General features: G+C 57.1%; 2 protein-coding genes across 5 annotated transcripts in view; one reads left to right on the plus strand and one right to left on the minus strand.

Annotated features, from left to right (window-relative positions):
* UBE3B (ubiquitin protein ligase E3B) overlaps positions 1–315 on the plus strand; it is a 62,752-nt gene extending 62,437 nt beyond the window's left edge. The window contains exon 30 of the transcript XR_003516905.2: positions 46–315. The gene's annotated coding sequence lies outside the window, so the exon portion shown is untranslated. The remainder of the gene's footprint in view (positions 1–45) is intronic.
* Positions 316–3,485: 3,170 nt separating this feature from the next.
* On the minus strand, positions 3,486–15,812 carry MMAB (metabolism of cobalamin associated B). 4 transcript variants are annotated; one of them, XM_027577430.2, is made up of 10 exons: positions 15,623–15,812; positions 14,388–14,449; positions 11,912–12,005; positions 9,930–9,987; positions 7,761–7,833; positions 7,441–7,538; positions 7,022–7,086; positions 6,016–6,098; positions 5,267–5,326; positions 3,486–3,845 (listed from the first exon to the last, which is right to left on the minus strand). In XM_027577430.2, exons 1-9 carry the CDS (start codon positions 15,736–15,738, stop codon positions 5,271–5,273), a joined length of 705 nt encoding a protein of 234 aa, XP_027433231.1. In that variant the 5' UTR covers positions 15,739–15,812; the 3' UTR covers positions 3,486–3,845; positions 5,267–5,270. The 4 variants fall into 4 exon arrangements, with proteins under 4 accessions (XP_027433231.1, XP_027433229.1, XP_027433232.1 ...); XM_027577428.2 differs by lacking the exon at positions 6,016–6,098 and having other exon boundaries at positions 15,623–15,810; XM_027577429.2 differs by lacking the exons at positions 3,486–3,845; positions 5,267–5,326 and adding an exon at positions 5,341–5,804.
* Between the last annotated feature and the right edge of the window lie 171 nt (positions 15,813–15,983).

The following is a 15,983-nucleotide window of genomic DNA, read 5'->3' on the forward strand; positions in this document are numbered from 1 at the left end:
GCCTCTATCTATGGGGTAGATATCATCGTCCTTCCTGTTTCACAGATGAAGAAGCGAGTCTGAGAAAGATGGAGTGACCCGCCCAGAATCTTGAAGCTAGGAAGTTTCAGAGCTGGTCTTGAACCCGAGTCGGCCTGGGCCGAAGCCCAGCTGTGTGCCGGGCTGTTCACTGCCCTCCACGGTCGGGAGCATCAGAGGCCATCCAGCAGCCTCCCTGGCCAGGCCTGAGTGCTGCTTCTCAGGCTGCAAGGCTGGAGCTCTGCGGGGCTGCACGGGTTATTTTAAAGTGGGGATTCTTGGGGCGCCTGGGTGGTTCAGTCGTTCAGTGTCTGCCTTCGGCTTGGGTCATGATCCCGGGGTCCTAGTATAGAGCCCCGCATCAGGCTCCCAGCTCAGCGGGGAGTCTGCTTCTCCCTCTCCCTCTGCTTGTGCTCTCTCTCTCTGTCAAATGAATAAAAATCTTAAAAAAAATAAGAAAGTGGGGATTCTTACTTGGGGCTTCCGTGGACTTGCTCTAATTGTACACATCCTGTGAACATGTGTGTGCGCGTGCATCTTTCTCGGGAGAGTATGCACGTAGCCTCCATCAGAAGCGTCTCAAGTGTCTGATTCTGTGGAGTATGAGAGAACACGAGGGACATCCCCACAGCCTCAGGTGTCCCCAACCTGACTGTCCCCTGCCTCTGCTCGGGCTCAAGCATGGCCTTCCACGAGGGACTCCCAGAGAAGGAGACCGCACGCCCACTTGGGCTGCAAAGGTGAATGGTCTCAGTAAGCAAGACTGGGCCAGCCTGGGTCCAGGATTGCCAGGGAGACTCCCGAGCCCGGGCAAAGGCAGGCAGGGATGAGCCACAAATCCTTCCTGGTACTGATTTATGTAGCATTCACGTGGAATTTATTATACAAGGGATTTTATTCAATTGAACTTGAAGTGTGTCTGGATTCTTAAAGGTTCAGTAGTGATAACGGAGAGAGCGATCATAAAACTGGATGGGCTGTCGGGGGAAGGTGTCGGGGAGGAGGTGAGGGTGACATTGCAGCTGACGGGGGATTCGGAACCGGGACGTTTGTCATTGGGAGGTGTTACAAGTTTGGGCTGAGAAAATTACTCGGTGAGAAATGCACATTAACAATAGCCAGCAGATAGCAGTTAAGGGAAACTAGGTTGAGGAATGAGACAGCAGAATCTATTAGCGTCTGATATTGTTCTCGGGGGGCCCAGGTCGTGATTAAAACGGCTGTCAAGGGGCGGTGGGGGTGGGCGCGGGGGAGTCGCAAGTCCCCATCCCGGGGCCCACACCTTGGTGCTGACGCCCTGAGCCTCGGTTTTCTCCCCTGCTGAGTGGCTGTTTCGGGGTTGCTATGAGGTTTGAACGAGAATGCTGTCCGTGGTGCCCCAGGATCGGGGCCTGGCATGTGGTTTAAACCCCTCCCCGGCGCTGGCCGGCGTGACGATTATGTGTGGCTCTCTCCGCTGCACTACCCAACCACCAGCTACTCTCTGCAGGGCACTAAACGTGTCCCCGGGGGCCGGGCAGCGCTGGGGAGAGGCAGGCGAGCCCGCGTAGGGGAGCGCCCAAACCCCCAGGAATCAAGGCAAATACAATTTTCACGTGGTATTCTAAAAAATCAAAGTCATGCAAAAGACCTATGATCAATGAGGAATCACAGGTTTTTTAATTTTTACTTTTAGGTAATCCCTCTGCCCAACGGGGCTCGAACTTCCGACCGCGATCAAGAGTCGCACGCTCCTCCGACTGGGCCAGCCAGGCGCCCTGAGGTGTGGAAATTTTCAATAAAAGCTGCCCGCTGTTTCTTTCCCGGCCCTGCCCTAGCGTGCAAGGGGGCCATCCCTTGCGAGCGTTGACAGCGGTGTGCAAACAGATCGGGCACCGCAGGCCTCATCCTTAGTCGTGTGTTTTGACAGTGGAGCTTTGTGTTGACGTTTCCCACTAGGTTCCAGACACGGGAGGCTATTTTGGCGAGTGCAGGCGTGCACGCAGGGGTACGCAGGTTTCCTTTTGCTTCGGGCTCCACTGTGGCTCTGTAAGGCCCTGCAGACGCGCCAGCGCGCCAACCCAGTCCGTCGTCCGGGCCTGCAAAGCAGGCCTGCTGCTTTCCCCAGGCTGGCCACGCATGCGGCCCCTGCAGAGCTGCCAAGTCGTCCCTGCACCTGGGCCTGTGTGAGGGGATGTATGCCCTCGGGAGGAGGTGGCTGAGGCGGGGCCTGGGGACCCGGAGAGAAAAGAGCGAACGTCAGGCCTGCACCGCCGCAAGGGCAGGTGGGGCCGGGATTTGGCAAGAGGCCAACTGCTTTGTTTCGAAGCCTCACTTGATGCTGTCTTTACTCAAACTGCTCCTCTCGTCCTTTGTAGGGTGTCTGACCACCCCTAGGAGCGGGGGGGGGGGGGATGTCGTTCCGCCATCTACGTCCTGCTCCTTGCAGGAAGATCCGGAGTGAGTGGCCTGGGTCGCTGCGAGCTCCCGGGGTGCGCGCCTCCCTGGCCCGGCCTGAGTGCTGAGCCCCTCGGTCGTGCTCGTGCCGCGCTCCGCTCCGCTCCCCAGCACTGAGCGCCTGCCGAGGCCCAGACCTGGCGCTAACCACTGGGAGGGCCTTCGCCTTCACCCGTGCGCGCCGGCACCTCGGCCTGCCGGGAACCGAGGGAGCGAGCCAGCAGGATGCCATGCACCTGTTCCTTCGGCAAAACTCGCCGGCACAGTGGTGACAGTGAGAGCCCAAGTCTGCACGTGACCGGTGGTCGTTGCCGTCGCGGAGCCGCTGGCTAGGACAGCCAGGGTGAGCAGGCTCCCCGAGCCCGAGCTGGGGCCTGGTGCTGAGCAGGGGCTCGGTGACGGAGTGAGAGGCGCACAGAGTCCGCCAGGCGTCTGGGCCCTGACAGGTCGCGAGAGCCTGCCCTTCCCGAGTCATTTCCTGCAATTAGCGGCGTGCAGTCTCCACATTCTCGGGCCGCCTCCCTGCCCTGCATAAATATCCCCTTCCCAAGGACACAGCTGGCCCTGGCAGGGTCTTTTGGGGGGGGGCAGCAGGGGTGACAAGAGAAATAAAACACAGCCGTGGCACGGATCTCAGAGGCCGAGACCAGCAGAGAAAGAAGTCCTCCTCTGAGCAGTGCTGTGCTCTCACCAGGGTCTCTGCCCCTTGTCCCTCAGCCCCCCGCCCCCCACCGAGGGAGGAAGGCTCCCTGCCGGGAGGGGGGTTCTCTGGACTGCACTCCTGCCACACGCACCTCGTGTGTCTGCAGCTGTCCTTCCCCCGACACAGGCGGGGAAGGTGGCTCAGAGGGGCTCGAACTTCCAAACCCTGTGTGCCTTCCCCTTTATGAACGTGACACTTACAGCCCCTGTGGCATGGCTAAATCACAGTTCCATTTCCAGGGGCCTCTGGTACCGCTTCAAATCCTTACACCACCTGAGCCCGCAGTGGAAGGGCTCTCTCAACACACGCACGTGCACGCGCACACGGCTCGAGCTTTTCCCACTTTTATTTTTTTTCTATGTGGCTCTTCCTTGCACAGCAATCACTTTACCCTATTTTCTGCAATACCGAGTTCATTCGTTCCCACTTCCTCCACGACCCGGGAGAGCCTAGGGGAGCAGCCAGGAGTCTCACCCAGCCCCCTTGGCTGAGATCTTCAGGAATCAGGACAGGAAGGACAAACTCTTCACCTCCAAGGGGTCTGCCAATCTCCCCCTTTGCTCCCCCTCTGCATTATTTCCACGTGCCTCAGGCTCGCTCTGACGGGTCATTTTTCTTGTATATTTTTTCCTGATTCCCCTCTCTCATGGCCGTGTATCTGGCTAACGTGAAGAGATAGTCGCTGAGTCTGGAGGGGCAGAGAGAAGTCAACGGGATGATGTGAAATGAGAGATCAATGCTAACAGGGTCCTTCCCATATTAGCCTTCAAGGAGGAAATATAAATCACATGCCCTAGGAGCATTGGGCAGGACAGCGGGTGCTCAGCCAACTTGGGCTTGATGGATGGCCCTCCAGGCCATTTTCTGTAACTCTGGCGCCAGGGCTGGGGCAGTTCCTGCTGCATGAGGCCGCTAACTCCACCCGGCCTCACAGGGCTGATGGCTTTGGGCCCCTCCTGGGCTGCTTTCTGCACCTTCCAGTGGCCGGGATTGAGACACCCAAAACTGAAACACCCAGCCTGCCCTTAGGGTGCCTGCAGTGAGTTCAGGAAGCCGCCCACCTCTCAACTGTCCCCCACTTTTCTTGTTTTCATGCTGAGCACTGACCACCACCCTCCTCCACCTCTCCCGGCCCCAATCCTACTCTCTGAGGTCAGCTCCATGCCGGGTCCTGCTGGAACCTTCCCTGACCCACGCCCCCACTGGGATCCAGCCTCCCTCCTCCTAATGCCTGGCTGTCTCTCTGGGGACAGGGGTTGGGGGCAGCAGAAGACATTCTGCTCTGGGCGTCCCCCATTCCTGGGGGGTGATGACATACTTGCAGCTATTCTGCTCAGCGCCGCCTTCCTTGCTAAGGGAATGAACTGGCTCAACCCACACAACCCTACGGGACTATAATGTTCCCCAAAGGTCGCTGCTATGAGAATGAATGGAACCTTCCTCACTCCCTTCGGGCCCACCCACCTCCCAGGAAGAATGGAGCTGGTCAGGTCACATCCCAGTGGGAAGGGTGACCACAGCGAGGGGCCAAGCCCTGGCTGTGAAGTCACTTTCTGGACACCCAGGACAGCTCCCAGGGACCCCTGGGTTCTCAGCCTGCCCCCGGGCCCTGACCTTGCCCACACTGGGACTGCGTGAGCCAAGGCTGCAACAGAATCCAGTGGAGCCTCCCGGGGGCCAGCCCAGCTCACTGGGTCCTGCTCGGGGGCCCTGGGCTCGGATGGCCCTGAGCTGGCTTGGCCCAGCTATCTCTTCTCAGTTCACATGGCCCCCGGGCCTTGCAGGGAGGGCCTGAGAGATCCCTGCCTGAGCTCCCTGGTCCCTCAAACCTGAAAGCGGGCCCCTTGGTACACACTGTCCCTTTGTTTTTATGTTTTGTGCCACCGGTTTTTATAATGGTCTCTCCCAGTGAGACCTTCACCTCCCCAGGGACAGGGACAGTGCCTGCCTTGTTCTCAGTGGCATCCCTGTGCGGGCTCAGCACCGGGCACGTCGCAGACCCTCCATGGGTGTGAAAGGAGTGAAGGAGTGTGTGGGGCCCCTGGCCTTATTGTTACAATGGGCCTAGTTTTTCAGAGGCCCGGGACTCCCCGAATTCCATCTGAGTACCTGTTTAAGAACTTGGCCACATTAGCGTCTGTCTCACCCATCTGGACAAGAGGTAGCACGCTGGAAGGAGAGGAAACCGCATCTCGTACATTCCGGGGGCCCCAGGGCTGCGTCCCACACCAGCGCCTCCAGAAGCCCGAAGCAGCTCCTTGCCAGTCTGGCTGCAGACGTTCCAGACAGTGGACTGCTGTCTGCCCTTGCTAGGCCCCTTCTGTGTGTCCCCTCTGCCGCAGAACCCTTGCTGGGAGGTGCTCCCCCCAAAACCGAGGCTCTGGGTTTGTGGCCCCTGCCCAAGGGGCTTTTTCATCCCACAGGCACGTCTCCACCTCCCTGTCCAGTGTACTGAGGACCCATCCTCCGCTCGACTAAGCCCCATCGTTGGGCCTTTGGGTTTCTCCAATTTTTTGCTATTATGAGCATCGCCGAGGTGGATGGTTTTGTACAAACGGCTAATTTGTTCTTTTGAGGCCGGAGCTCTGTCACCCAGGATCTCTCTGGCAAACCACTTCATGAGCGATGAAAGCTTTATGATGTGGGGCTGTGGACAGAGCTCAGGGTTGGACTCTGCTCGGGACCAGCCGGCTGCCCGCCCTGGCCAGGATGTCACCTCTCTGAGCTCCAATTTCCTGGCTCCCGTATGCTGGGGGCTACCACCCCCTCTCTGCCCAGGTCATCATGAGGCATCAACGGAAGAAGGAATAGGAAGTGCGTAGCACAGCCCTGCCAACTGTATCAAAGCGGTGCCTTACTTCCACTTCTCTGTAAAGCCAGTGGCAGCCGGTCTCTGAGTGGTGTAGATGGAGGCTTTGCAGTGAGCTCTTTTTCAGTTTCTCTGAAAAGGCGATCAGGAGCTTTTGGGGGGCCCCTCCCCTCCCTGACTCCGCGTCGGAGGTGTCGGCACAGCGGCTGGCTGGTCTGTGGAGAGCCTCCCCGCTGAGCCTCCCACAGCCATGGGGGCTCCTCTGGGCCCTTCTCTACCCAGCTGCCAGCAGGGTCCCTTCGTGTCACCCCATCCATGGCTTCCTGTGGCTCTCAGGACAGAGGCACATCTGTCCCCTCTGCGTCTACGAGGCTCTGCCCGGCCTCTGGCCTCATTGGGCCCCACACCCTCTCGCTCTGGACCCAGAGACTTGGCCTCCTTGGTGTCCGTTCTGTGCGGGGCCACCTCTGCCCCTGCTGTCCCCTTGCCCTGCACACTGTCCCACCCCGCCCCCCATGTCTTCAACTCCTGGCTCACACGGCGTGACCCTCCCTGTGCCCACGGCATGTCCCCCACAGCCCCGCCCACGGTGTGGGGTCCTCCCCTCACCTCGGCCCAGCTCTGACCGCCCCGCCTACATCAACCCCCAGGGATGCGGAGCCAGGGCACAGGGGAGGGGGCGTGTCACCAGATAGCCTTTTGACTTTAATGCCTCGTGGGTGGTGGAATTATCAATAACCAGCTAAACCCACCAGGGCCTCCTCCTGGCCTCCTACCCTGTTCACCCGTAAGCTCTTGTTTCTCTAGAAGCTCTGCTCTTGATGTGGTGACATCATCTGTCATTTGTGGGCTCCCGGCTCACTGTCTCCCCGCGGCGACGCAGGGCTCTGAGGACAGAGACCTGGTCTGGCTGGTGGCCGCCCAGGACGGTGAAGGTGGCAGGTGGAGGTCTGTTGATGGCCGGCCGGCCGGCTGGCCGGCACGGAGCCAACCCCCGCCCTGGGGCCTACCTGCTGCTCTGAGCAGCCCCCCGCCCTCTCCCTTGGCCCCCTTACCGTCTCTCTGCTCGGCGGCACACGGCCCGACAGACGTGTAGCGCGGAGCTGCCCTTGCCTCCGGACTGGAAGGAGAGAGTGGGTGTTGGCGGGAGCGGGGGTAGCGGGGCGGCATGGGGGGCGGGGCAGGCGTGCCCACGGCAGACAGATGGGCCAACAGGTACATAGGGCCCCGCACCCCAATAGGCAGTGTTCTGCTTCCAGGGGCCCTGCAGGGGCACACCTGCTGGACACCCCCCTCCAAAGGCAAAGTGGGCAGGGGTGGGGGAGAGACTGGCGAGGGTCTGGAGGGGACTTGGGAAGCTGGGGGACAGCTTCTGTCACTGGCAAAAATTAAAAGAGGGGACTTAGTCAACGCCTGTTTCTGTGAATACGCCTGGCTGGCAGCCAACCCCCGGGTGAGACCCCTCGGTACCCACCGGCAGAATAAAGGCCGTGAGCGGGGGCAGCTGGCTGGCATACTTGTCGATCCACTGCTCCAGCTCCAGGATGGGCCCTGCCTCGAACACGGCATGTCCTGAGGCATGGGGAAGCAGAAAGACATGGCCATGAGACCCACGGCCCGCCAGACCAAGGAAACCGCCCCTGTGTGCCTTCTGCCCAGGGGCTCTACAAACCCCTCCCACGGGCTCGGGAGGTCCTTCCTTCTCGGGGCCTAGGGGCCAGGCAGCCGGGGGACCCAGGTGACACCCAGGACGGAGCCCCACCCCCTTGGGCCCTCCAAGCACAGAGAGATTACTTAAGTGAGCCTCCCTGGCCGAGGAGCGCGGTGTCGCCAGGGCAGAGCCGACATCCTGCAGCGAGCACTGGATCTGGGAAGCGACAGAAGGTGAGAATGAAGATCCACTCGTGGCCCGCCAAGCAGAGATGACGGGACTCCTCGCGCAGAGGGGCTACCTGATGCCACCAAGGCGTGCAGGGTCTGGCCTGACAGGGACTGTCCGGTCCTTTGGCTAGCCGGCACTTGGAGGCCAATGCATTAACAAAGTCGGCCGAACCTTCCGCACACCTGCCTTGGACGCCAGCTCTGCGGAGAGGGGCCCTGGGTCCCTCGGGGGTATCTGGGTTACCCCGACGAGGAGCGACAAGCGCCCAGTGATGATCTTCTCACCTGGTCCTCATCTCCCTCGGGCCTGGGCCCCGTGAGGTTTCTCCTTTCCTCTAAACTGCCAGCTTTGGTTTTCCGACCTAGAACAGCTCGGCCAAGACACCAAACATGACAGTGCTTTCTAAACCATAAGGGACAAGTATCTGTGGGAACGGGGTCACCCCTGCGTGACAGACACCCCACCGGAGCCTCTGCCAATGACACCCGCAAACACGGCCTCGGACGCTGTGCCTAGCCAGAGTCCACTCGAGCTGCACGGGGGGCCGTGGGGCGGGTGGGGGTCTACGGCCTCGGTGAAGAGGGCCACTTGACGGCATGCCAGGAGCAGGACACGGGGGAGCCCACCCAGCGGTGGACCGGAACCCGCCTTGGGCTGCCGCTTGGGCGAGTTACTCGGGCGCCTGGTGTCTCTGGGGCTTCCGGTGGGAGGCAAAGCAACAATACCCCGCCCCCGTGGTTGGCCCCCTGCAGCGTCTGCCCCCAGGACTGGAGGGAGCTGGCACCAGTTTGGGAATTGGACCCCAGCTCTGCTGATTCCCGGCCAGGGGAGCCTTGGGCCAGCGGCCCTTTCAGAGTCTCGGTTTGGCCCCATGCAACGTGGATGCAGACCTCCAGGCACGGGCTTCTGGGAGGCCAGCAGGGCCCGGGCAGCCCAGCGCTCTCCCAGATGCCCAGCGAGCAGGGCCCTGGTGAGGCTCCCGGGTGAGAAAGTCAGGGTCCGCACCCTCAGGGGGTCCAGGCCAGTAGGGAGAGGCAGACGGATCAGACCATCTGACACTCTCTGTGGTGCCCGCGGGAAGCCAGGGGGCCAGCCCGGGCCCCGGAGGAGGCGATGCCGCAGCTGTGACCCACAGACAGGAGCCTCAAGCACAGGTCGGCTCGTCACATCACTGGCGCCCCTCCCCAGCCTTTTCCCTTTGCAAACTCCACTCAGAGATGAGCACAAGATCTAGAAATGACTGCGGTGGGTATGAACAGTCCTGCACCGTGAGGCTACAAGCCATCCTCCAGCACACAGAAGGTGCCTCGTTCACAGAATGTTCCAGCAGTTGAAGCCTCCCATCCTTCTGCAGCCCCCTCACTGCCCTCTGTCTGCTCCCATGAGCCTAAGTGGACTCCGGCCTGGCCTGGAGGACTGCAGCGGGCAGGGCTGACCCTCCAGGGAGCAGCTCCCAGTCTCAGCTCACCCTGTAGACTGCAACCTTGTCCTGTGCATTCTAGGGGGCATGGCCGTCTCCACTGTTGAAGTCCTGTCTGTGGGTCAGAGCCTCCAGGCTTCCCAAGGAGCAGAACACGAATACTAACGACCACAAAGTCCCCTGGCTGAGGGCTTACTGAAGCTGGCTTTCCCAGCTTTCTCCACCCTGGGGCTGCTGACGTTCGGGCCCGAGGCATCCTCTGGTGTGGGGGCTGTCCTGTGCACGGTAGGACATTAGCTGCATCCCTGGCCTTTGCCACCCAGATGCCGGTAGCGCCCCACCTCCATGTGTAACAACCAAAAATAACACTAGACATTGCCGAGCGTCCCCGGGAGGGCCCAGAATCGCCCTGGGTCAAGGCCTCTTCACTTTACACTCCCCCGCAACCCCCCCCCGCCCCAGCCCCGGTGCTATCTCATCCCTCGCCTGGGAGGATGACGTGTGTCCCCATTTGGCAGGTGGAGAAACTGAGGCTCCCGGAGAAAGACTGACTAGCCCCAGGTGGCACAAAGAGGAAGAGATGGTCAGATGGCAAATGCAGTGACGGCTGCCTGGCCACAGGGACAAATATCCCAGTGTGGGGGGCAACACTGCTACTCACTTTCCGAAGCTCTTCAGCGAATGGGTGGCCTTTTTCTGCGATGAATTCCAAAGCAAACCTATGAGGAAAAAGAAAAGAATCTGCCTCTAACATAATGTGCCTGGGCCCTGCCTTACAGAAGGCAGCAGGTTCACCCAGTGCAGGTCATTTAGCTAATACAGCTCTTAACACACGCGGTGTTGTTCTTCTTGCTGACGGGAAGAACGTCAGAAACTCTCATTTGGTTATCGGGTGTGTGTTGCTCAAAATGCCTTTTCTTATACTCATTACTGATCCAGCCGATGCTTCTTTCTTCAGGGCCTGCTCTGGCCCGGTCCAGGCAGTTCAGCGTGAGTGCAAGGGACACAAGCTGTGTTCAGCAGGACAGGGAGGTGGGACTCGGGTATCACGTGACCGAATGTGAAGTTGCAAACTGAGGTCAGTGCTCTGGAGGAAAGGGCCAGAGTCCCGAGAACCTTGGCCTTGGCTGGGGTTCAGGGAGGGCTTCCTGGAAGAAGTGGTGCTGGAGGTGGGACTTTGAAGGCTGAGTAGGAGGTCCCTGGGAAGGCAGGTGGGACAAGGAAAGCCAAGCACCCCAGGTGCAGGTCAGGACCCCGGCTCCTGCCTCCCCGCAAACTCTGCTACCTCTCTCTGCACCAGGCAGGGTCCCGGCAGGGAAGAGTCAGCGGCACATTCACAGGGTTCTTAGAGGAAAGGCTGGTGAGGGGACTATGAACAGAGTGTGGGAAGAGTTCTGGAAACGGACAATGGATGGCAAAGATTAGCAAAAGCAGGGGCCTGAAGCAGGGGGGGGGGGGGGGGGGCACTGCCCGGAGCCATGCAGCCGGCCGGGCGAGAGTCACTGGGGAGCAGGGGCAGAAATGCTCCCACACCTGTCTCCATCAACATTCCGTCTCCTGCTGGTGCCTCCCATTGGCTGGACCCACCCGGAAGCCAGAGGACGAGGGGACTGGGGGGGGGGGGTGGTGTGTGTGAAAGCGTCACCACATGACGTAGGCTACCTCCTGGGCAGACCAATGAAGACAAGGGTGGAGAATGGCCTCAAAAGGGCCAATGAAGAACCACCAGTGCACCTTCACAGTCCATCTTACAGTCAGAACTAAAGACACAAACGTGTCATTTGTCATCTAGTGTGGGACAACTCTGCAGGCCGGACACCATCTGCCCTGAGCACAGCAGTATCCCCCTGCCTGGCACAAAGTAGGTGCTCAGGAATATCGGCACTGGGGACGTCGCCATGACGCAGGCCAGGTGTCGGCCCCTCCTCAGTGCTTGCTCCATCAGGCCCCCACCGCCTGTAGATGCCCCTCTAGTGTCTGCTCCCCGGCCCCCTCGGACCGCGCGCTCCATGGAGCATGTGGGCTGGGGTGCCCTGCTGAGCCGTGCCTGGCACATGGAGGTGCTCGCTCACGATCTGACAAAGAATCCACAACTGAGATGTCCCCCGTCTCCTGCCCACACGGACTGGGGGCCGATGGCTTGCTGATTTGCTCATCCTAAACAGCCGATGCCCACCTCATCTTCCTTCCCCTCTGTCCATTTCATCCTGTGCCTCACCTCCTGCCTTCACACACAGACCAAAGCGTCTGCCTTCTCTACTCTGCTGGCAGACCCTCTGACCCTCTGCACCTGCCATTATCTGGCCCGAGTATCTCACCTCGCCAGGCCTGTCACTGAGAAGCGTACTCGCCTGGAGGGTGGGGGAGCCAGGGATAGAGGGGCAAGGCAGCTTCACATGTGTGGGACGGATGCCAGGCAGGGGCAGGCAGGGCAGGCAGGGCAGGCAGGGCAGGGAGGGAAAGGAGCCTGCAGCCCGGGAGCCTTGTGGAACTGACCCCAGGCCCCTGCACTGCCAGGCCAAGGCGGGTTCCTCGAGGGTTGGCAGCCTGGGGGACCAGCCAGCACTCTCGAGAGCTATACGTAAACTACACTGACTGATGCCAATTCAAACTCAACCTCAAGGCCAATCCCGTCTGCCTTACCCAATGGCTGAACTTAATTCATCCGTAGTTCCCACAGCTTCAAACACTTGGTCATCTTTAGGTCTCCTTTCTCCAGTGAAGGTGCTAGAAAACCCTGTGAAAAAATGTTTAGCCACTCAAGTTAAGATTTTTTTTTTTTAATTTTCCTAAAATGCTCTTTTTAAAAAACTTTCCACCTGAAGTAGAACATATACACAGAAAAGTGCTCAAATCATAAGTGTACAAGCTGGGGGCGCCTGGGGGGGCTCAGTCGGTTAAGCGTCTGACTTCAGCTCAGGTCATGATCTCAGGGTCCTGGGATCGAGCCCCGCATCAGGCTCCCCGCTCAGCGTGGAGTCTGCTTGAAATTCTCTCTCTCTCCCTCTGCCCCTCCCCCCGCTTGGGCTCTTTCTCTCTCTCAAATAAATAAAATCTTAGAAAAAAATTAAGTGTACATGTTGATGAATTGCCACCACCTGAATATACCTGTGATCAGCACCCAGATCAAGAACTAGAATCTGATCCACATCCCTGAAGCCCCCACGTACCCCCTTTCAGTTGCTACTCCTAAGGGTAACCACGACCCTCGCTTCTTTCCTGATATGCTTTTATTTTAAGCCTCAAAATCATGGACTAACCATCCTGCTAAAGAAATAAGACATGGAGATACATACTATGTATATGTTACAATTATATTTCACGTAAAATCGAAGTCCTCTGTATCTCTGCCTAGGTCACAATTTGCTACCATTCTACCCTAACCACGGGAAAAGAGCAAACTTGCTCCCCACAGCTGGGAGCGCCAGCCTGGCGCTCACAGGTGGGCTGTGGTGTTCTCCTGCTGGAACTCGAACGAATTCACAGAACACCATCTGGTGGCCCCACTCGGACTGTGACACATCAAGACCAAAACAAGAGCCTCCACAATCATGTCTGAGCCCAGAACACTGTCCAAACTGTAACAATGACCAAACACCCCCATGTTTGGTGTCCCTCTGGCCAAGGCGAGGGACTGCTGCTCCTTTATCAATTATAGCTTCAGCCTCTCTTTGTGTCTCCCACCTTCCAGCTAAAAGTGATTTAAGAAACCCAACTAGAGAATTAGGCCTGCTTCCTGACAGCCTCCAATCCAGAGCACAAGCCCCACTTCCTGGAACTCTCCCCCAATCACCTAACATAAGCCCAGTCCTATAATGAGTCCTTTCCAGCATCTTCTCACTGAGCGCACGGTATGCCACATAAGGAGCTAACTGACCCACGCTGACTTGACTACATTGTCCTCAGAGGTCTCTGCTGGAGGGCATCAACACTACCTTCTGTTTGTTGTCCCTAGGCACATTTTTCCTTTTTTTTTTTTTATTGTGGTAACATATACATAACATAAAACTTACTGTTTTAACCATTTCTAAGAGTACAGTTCGGTGGCATTAAAAACATCCTATGCATGTCGTTTACACTTTTACTGCGTAAGTACAGACCCCCCCCCCCAAATACACATACACTGGTGATCTGCACAGTTTTAAACTTTAGAAAATGTGTCACACTGACATATTCTTCCACATCTCACTTTTTTCTGTATGTTATATTCTGGTACTGTTTATTTTTTTTAAAGATTTTATTTACTTATTTATTAGAGAGAGAGGGTGCGCGCACCAGCAGGGGGAGCAGCAAAGGAAGAGGGAGAAGCAAACTCCTTGCTCAGCAGGGAGCCCAATACGGGGCTCAATCCCAGGACCCCGAGATCATGACCTGAGCCGAAGGCAGACACTTAACTGACAGAGCCACCCAGGCGTCCCATTCTGGTATTGTTTAAATAATCAAAGTAATCTATGTTCATTACAAAAAATTATAGGATAGAATAAAAGTATGTACCATAAACAATGAAAACCCTTCTGTTCATTCCCCTCTCTCAAAACTCAATCCTCAATCCCTCTCCCAGGTAATATTCCAAGATGTAAGCTTTCAGAGTATTCTATGCCTATCTGAACACATTTGTACCTACACACATAAACACACTTCTATCCAAGTGGATTTCAATTATTTGGATTGTTCTGCAACTGGCTTTTATCACTTAATATATCTTAAGCATTATCTTATGCATCTGGGGCACGCCGGTGGCTCAGTTGGTTAAGTGTCCGGCTCAGGTCATGATCCCAGGGTCGTGCGACTGAGCCCAGCACTGGGCTCTGTGCTCAGAGCGGAGTCTGCTTGGGATTCTCTCTCCTTCTCCCTCTGTCCCTCCCCCCACTCATGCAAGCGTTCTCTCTAATAAGTAAATCTTTTAAAATACATATATTTTTAAAACACACACACACACACACACACACACACACATATATATATGTCTTAGGCCTCTTTCATTTCACATCACATTTGATGATATTTATTGAGATTTACATAATTTTTAATGACTGAACAATTTGGCAGAACTTTAAGATAGAGCTGACTATCTTTTCTTTTTCTTTTTCTTTTTTTGCATGTTTCACCCACCCCCTACCTTTGTCTCCTGTTTTGGTGTATATCTTGGGGATCTTGGGTGTCTTCAAGGAAGACTGTGACCTGATGAGAAATAGACATCAAGACGTGGTGAGTGGGGATGGCTTCCCCAGTGTGACACCTCCCTCAGTGGTCACAGCTTGCTGCTTGTAGCCTGAGGGGCAGCACCAGCATCTGCCGGCATCTCTGCTGACATCATTCCCCTCCTTTTCTTCCTGGTGCAGCCCTTTGTGGGCAAGTTCTGTGTCTTGCCCACATCCATATCTGCAGAGTAGCTCATGCTCAATAAATATTCACGGAAAGAGTTTACTGATCACTTTCCATAGTCTCTGCACTGTGCTAACTGATTGCTGGCATTCTCCTGGAATCATTCCTGGAATCTTTCCACAGCCCCAAAGATAGGAACTATCTATGAGCTTCATTTTACTGTTGAGAAAACTGGAGCTCACAGGATGAGACTTGCCTTCCCAGGTCACCCAGGAAGGAAGATACAGGGCTGGGATTCATGCCCAAGACTACCTTACTCCCCCCACCAAACTCTTACTTCCACCCTTACTTCTACCCACCCAAACTCTTATCCTCTCTTCCACCAAGTCCAGGCTTCTCGGAGAGAAAGCACTCTGGGCCACTTCCATTCTATGAAGCTTCAGGTATACTCAGGAATGACGAACTGCTAAAACAGAGTCGAGTTCTGGCATTTTCAAATAGCAACATAACACTTTTAATACAGGCTTCCACACTAAAACACTACATTAGGAAGTTACTCAAAACGTTCAATTACTGGATCTATGAAATTTATCGATCCATTATCAATTCATGGTACTCTGCAGGTTCTGAGGTCCAGAAATGGGGTGCAAGTTTAAAGGTCTATGATGACAGCCATCTTCAGATCGTGTTGGTCTGTCTCTGCGTCTTAAGGGATAAACTGCCTTGGAGCTACGTCAAAATCTGAACTGAGGCCCCCACCTGACCGTGAGGCCCGGCAAGATGGCCCTCCCGGCCCCCGTGGGACTTGCCCTGCCCCGACCCCTGACAGCTGGGCTTCCTTCGGACTTGCGCAAAGAAATCTTGGTCTCTGGCTTCCAAGGTGCCCACGTGGCCACGTGACCACTTAGGACAAGCGTGGACGTCACCCGGCGGTTGCTACGGTGACCTCACAGCGGTGTGACGTCACCATAGCGACGACCCCACAATTTGCGGCAGGTATCCGAGTTACCCTCCCAGCCAGGCACTCACCCGTCCCCGTCTTGCACGCCCTGGGGGCGGTGGCTCTGGAAACGAGGACACAATAGCCCACCTGCGCCGACACCCCCGCGCAGGCCAAGGCGGCCTCCCAGGCCCCACACAGCCATGCACCAGGCAGTTCGTCGGGGGCTGACCCCGCCAGGCTCCCGTCCAGCTCCCAGAGTGACTCCACCTACCTCCGGCCGCACCACCGCTCACCCCATTTTCCATTGGTCCGTGGCCCTCGACCCAGGGCGGGACACTCCCAGGGGCTTGCTTCCCATTGGTTCACTGAAGGGGCGGGGAACCCCGTGACAGCTTTGTTGCAACACCTATTGCTCAATGTTCAAGCCAACTGGGAAAGGACGCCCCA

Source organism: Zalophus californianus, chromosome 14, assembly GCF_009762305.2.
Source record: "Zalophus californianus isolate mZalCal1 chromosome 14, mZalCal1.pri.v2, whole genome shotgun sequence".
NCBI lineage: Eukaryota > Metazoa > Chordata > Mammalia > Carnivora > Otariidae > Zalophus > Zalophus californianus.